Genomic DNA, 5,647 nt, shown 5'->3' with positions numbered 1-5,647 from the left:
CAGGAAGATGGTATTGTGCAATATATGTAGTACAAGCTTACAATACAAATTATTTGTCACTCTCAAAACAATAACTGAAGGAAATTATGTTAGCAAGGCTAATAAAAGCCTAATGAGTGAGTCTAAGAAATGCATGTGTTAGTTAGTATGTTGTCTGAATATAATTAGCAGCACTATACAAAATACGATTCAGTTGGATTGGGACATTCCTTTTTTTGTGATAAGATACTTAAATTCCATAAATAAATATATATGCCATACTTATATAGTAAGGCTTGGACTATGCTCTTTATTTTCTCATTTATCTATACATGGCTACCTACTACATGGTTTTCATACGCTACTCAGTGCTTTGAAATTCTGCCAGACATTCCTTAAAAATACTTTAAGAAAGGTGGAAAATAAACCCTCTGGAGCAAAACTTAAAATATTAAAGGTATTGAAGTGAAATCCATAGATCACTTCTTGGAGGACATAGCTGTCATGTAACAGTTGCAGGGAGGAAAAGCATTTACTGAAGTTGGTAAAATAGCTAAAGCCAGTCTATATAGAGTCAGACAATTCTCATTTACACGTGATTTGATATGATTCGAACAACAAAGTCTTTCAACGTCATTTTCTTCATTTTCCACTGATACCCTAAAATCCTCTTGTATCAAAAGCCACTGTTTATATACTCTCATATATCCATTTAGTAATACAACAGATCTACTTACCTATGCTTGCTTTGTCTACAAAGTCATCTACTGATGTTTAGAAAAATACCCTTTTCCTTGTATTTCCCATAGTTCATGCTTTGAGCCAAATACTATCTTTGAATAACCACAACAGTCAGCAGCACTGGGAGGAATGGCCAGATATCTGACAGCAGAATTTCTCACTCTTACATTGTTGTAAAAAATGCATATAAAGAATCAGAGAGAGGGGCAGAAGAGGGAGAGGGAAGATAGAAGTATGTTTTAGGGAGTTAAACTGAATCACTTTGGTGCTGCAATAGGAGATTGGAGAAAATATGCACCTGCCATAGATCTCATCCATGTCACTATAATGATATTCAATATCAGGCAATGCTGATACTCCTGGAATTCAACTAATAAAAGAATTTCCAGCTAAATTAATTATTATCCCACTACAGTCTTTATATAATGTGCTATTTACAGTGAAATACAAAAAGTATTTCATTTGTACAATTAATACAAAGATTGTATGTGATGCAGAATAGCTTTTACACTAGGCAAGGGTATGGAACCTGTAGTCAAAAATAACAGTGAATCTCCCCCCCCCACACTTACCAGTTCAACAGGTGTTCAATGCAAAACAGTGTTCACTCCCTTTGATTGCAATCTCTAGCAAGCTCATAACAGAGTATTTTGTCACAGTCATTTTTCTAAGCTCTCACCAGTAGCAGAATAGTTTAGGTGAAGGAAAAGCAGTAAGCTGGCTGCAAAGTGGGAATGCAGAGGAATTGGCAAGTGTAGAAAAAGTGGAGAAGCTACAAAAATTTATTTTCCAACAAAATAACTCTCCACAAGCTGTGTAAACTTTTCTTGCTAAAACAAATACTCTAAAACACAAAGATTTTACATTTCCAGTGAAACACTCACAGTAACATTTGCCTGTTTTTACTCTCCTGAAGTCTCAACAAAGAGCCAGCAGATTTATGCTTTCTCAATTACCTGGGTCAGTAAACTCCCTCATATTCCCTGACTGCAATTTGGATTTTTGAATTAATAGACAGAATGAAGAAGCAGACTTGTTGGGCTTTTGAATGACCTTTGTTTTCTTCAGTAGTCTCATGCTTTGCTGCCTCACATGCACATGCATACATAGGCCTATCCACTGCCCATCCACTCACATACACACCTCTGTCACATGTGCTCTTTATTCTGACAACAGAACAAAATTAAGCTGTGTGCATTGCAATTTTGTGGCCTGTAGAGAGAAGAATAAATTATAGTGGTAAGTTCATTATCTTTACTATAAATTTAAAATGCAAAATTGGGTTTGCAAGGACAGTGTAAAGTATAAGACTTAGACTCTTTATCTCAAGCACTCATTCGTATTTACAGTAAGTATAAGCTTTCTGCTACAGAATATAAAGTGTTTAGGTTGAACACTGTTACAGATTTCCTAAATGAGGCTAGTTCCAGTTGCCAGTAATTCAAAAGCAAATCTGCTGACTTGGCATTAGGACTCTAAAACAGTGTGATCAAACATATAGTAAGAAGGTGTCTGCAGAAATAACATTTATAAACTGTATATACAGTACACAGTACCAGTACATAGAAAATAGATTTTGACTTATGATCCCCTGCGTGTAAGGCAAGACTGAATTCTGTCTTCAAATGGGAGTCCACCAGAGGTACAAGCAACAGATGTGGCTCTTAAATCAATATGCAAATCAAGTGCGTACAAATTAAGAATCAGAGCAGACAAAAAAAGATTTAGATTTTTTTTTTATGTGCTGATTCTGGCTTGCTAAATACACGGGAAGTTATTAAACATCAAGTGTACCTTTTTTTTAAAAAACACTAACAACACCTTGATGGCAACAGATATTGTTCAAGTGGCAGCTACCAAAAAACAGCTTGAAAAATGGCGTAGTACAACACCAGGAACTCTGCAGTTGTACTACGCTAATTCATATAGCACTAACAAAAAAAATAAGTATATGAGTATTCTATTTCATGCTATTGCTATGCAAGCAACAGCAATACAAATCAGCATACAGAAGGATACCATATGTTCTGCAATGAAGAACCCGGAGATGTTTTTCAAGGGGCATTGTTACAAGACTTCAAGGAATCATAAGACTGCCAGAGGCAAAAGTTACTGGCGGATGTAAACATCCCTGTTCCATTCTCCTGCGTCGTTACGTCTTTTTGATATCACTTCACCATCCTTGTCACAATATTGGTCCCTCGATTTATGACGACTACGCTGTTTGTTGCATTCATTGTGGTCCTGCTCGCGGTCCCTCTCCTTTGACCGATGCCTTGATTCTCTATGTCTGTGATCACTGCTCCCGTGGGACTCGTCTCTATGATTGTGATCCCTGTGAGAATCATAGTGATCACCATGCTCATGTAAGTAGTCCTCCTTTGGCTCTACGTAAGCCGAATCTCTGCTGTCTTGTGTTTCTGAGTCAAAAGTTTCTTGCCTAGAAAGGCTTCTAACACCACTGCGATGGTTGTGGTGTTGGCTTGAGGAAGAGCGATGCTGGGATTTCTTGATGGGTTCAACCCGTGCTTCCTCTTCAATTTGTGAACTCCTGCGTTCAGGGACTGAATGGTCATTCCTCTGGTCTCCTTGAGATCCCTGCTATCACAACCAGCAGTAAGTTCATGTACATCAAGTACACATTTAAAAACTTTCCGCAATATCAAATTCAATATCGTGAAACCAATAAAATTTAGGTACACAACAATCCACTGTGAATCTAAACTAGGAAAAAACATTAGAATTCAACTTTTACTGAAAATTCAGTATTATAATACAAACAGTTCCTTTCATTCTCATCAGAATAGAGAGTGGCACTCTGCTTATTCTGTGACACTTTCTCATCTCCTGCGATGTTTCTGACTTTTCAAGTTAGCAATAATTGCCTACCACGCTCCAGATAAAAAGAGAGCATGCAGAAGAACAAACTGCAGAAAAATTAAAGAGGATGTATCATGCTAGGACAGAGCAGGTATCAGTTGAGAGTTTACAGATGCCTGCTTGGAAACAGCCATTACGGGAAAGTGATTTTAGAGGGCTAAGGAGGTGGATTCTAGCAGAGGACCAAAGTACAAAACCTTGGCTCTTTTAGAATAGCCATTTTTTAACAAAAAAAAATGCAATTGAATCTGGTATGAATAAAGTTTGTATTATGATACTAATAGTATCACTGACCTGCTGTTTTTCTCAGCAATAATTTGACTTCTTGACAATAATGAAAAAATCAAACTTTGAGCTCATAATTTTAAGAGCTGAAGAATACAGACCATTGCCAAGGAAATCAGGAGGAGAGCGATATTATCACCTAATGAATTTCCTAACACACCACTACTACTAAAAGACTGAAAAAAAAATTACCAGGTAATATCAAACCTACTCTTCACCATCTTAATGCTTTGAAATCACTGCAAAATGAACAAGTGGCATTATTTAACTCATTTGGGGGTTTCATTACATTAACCTGCTTTTATTGCCAAACCACAGCCAAAGGTTTTTCAAGCTTAATTGCAAAATTTTAAGAAATAGTTTATGATGAAACAGAATTACCTTTCTTACATGAGGTGAAGAACATCAGGACAAAATCATCTCTACTGGCACAAAATTAAAATACATTTTAAGTCATTTCTTTGTAAGACTGCACTGAATTTACCAAAGTTATTCTTAAGTTTGTCCTCTTGTGTTCAGAGTGGTCTAAAAATAAGGATCGCCCCTAGGGCAGCTCATGGACATATCTTCTTTCAGTCTTTCTATGTTGTGGAAAAAAGCTAGGGAAATGAGGAAATTTTGTCCTTCAACCACAGATCCTGGCAGGTGGGTTTCCTAGCAACCCAAAAAGTAAAATAACAGGAAATTGGACAGAAACAAATACATATTTTATCAGAAACTTATAAAAAGCAACATATTTCAAATCAATTTGATAAATCTGACAACTTTTCATTTATCTAAGACATTTTGTACTGTAAACTTCCCAGGTACTATCTGCAGGGCTCCATGGGTTCCTAAGCTGAAACACATGATACAGATGAGAACAAGGTAACAGGAACAGCGGTCGAATTTCTTTTTTTGTTCTTGTTTTTATGACTCTCGAGATGATCCTGATTTGCCAGAAAAAGAACGTAGAAATGGTAAACGTGAGTAGATCTGTTCAAGGTGAACAGAAATGTCTCAATGGAATTAAATGGAATCAAATGAAAAGCTAAAGAGTCTAAAGCAATGCCCACTTTGGACATGTGAACACATTTTAATTAGTTCACAACCATGACTGTTTTTAAGGCACACAAAACTGGGTACACACGTGAAACCCTTTAATTCTTATATGGTCAAATGGAAATATGTATGTATCTATACATATAATCACAACTAATAAAATCAGTCATTGCTGTGGTTTGAGAACAAATGCAAAACTTGAACCTGCTTTGAACAGAATGCTACTTTTACAAACTCAGATGCATCTTCTCTGCTATGAGGAATATATGTGGAGGAGCATAATCAATACATTTAGAACCAATACCTGCAATTTCAGAATATTGTTAGGGCTATTGGGATTTATGGGCAATATCACTGACAGCAACTTTCCCTAAATATTAAAGAGTAATGTTTGAATCTGGATTAGGATCTGGCTTTGTGGTTCATAACCAAATTAGGGCTCTGATTTGGATTAGATTCCACAGTCCAGGAATTTGACAGCCCAATCTCTTAAGGTTTTTTTGCCTAAAATGGAGAAAGTTTGAGATAAGCCCATTTCATTATTCAGGTTATAATTTTTAAAAAGTAGGGGTTCCTTGGAAAGAAGTTTAAGCAGTGCTGGAAGAGGAGAGAGAGAAGTCTGTGTCCACACAGTCAATTTGGCTTGCTCCCTGTTTCCATGCAGTGGTCCCTAATTGCGTGCACTGTGTCTGTATGAGGTTGCTTCAGTCTTCTTTTTGGG

General features: G+C 36.6%; 1 protein-coding gene across 1 annotated transcript in view; it reads right to left on the bottom strand.

Moving 5' to 3' along the window:
* Window positions 1–2,227: 2,227 nt before the first annotated feature.
* CACNB2 (calcium channel, voltage-dependent, beta 2 subunit) overlaps window positions 2,228–5,647 on the bottom strand; it is a gene marked incomplete at its 5' end in the record, with an annotated part of 14,995 nt that continues 11,575 nt past the window's right edge. Inside the window, one exon of the mRNA XM_010180542.1 lies at window positions 2,228–3,321. Within this exon, the coding sequence (XP_010178844.1) occupies window positions 2,830–3,321 (492 nt within the window). The remainder of the gene's footprint in view (window positions 3,322–5,647) is intronic.

The sequence above is a fragment of the Mesitornis unicolor genome, unplaced genomic scaffold (genome assembly GCF_000695765.1).
Source record: "Mesitornis unicolor isolate BGI_N332 unplaced genomic scaffold, ASM69576v1 scaffold19103, whole genome shotgun sequence".
Classification (NCBI taxonomy): Eukaryota; Metazoa; Chordata; class Aves; order Mesitornithiformes; family Mesitornithidae; genus Mesitornis; species Mesitornis unicolor.
This window is presented reverse-complemented; position numbering and strand designations above follow the sequence as displayed.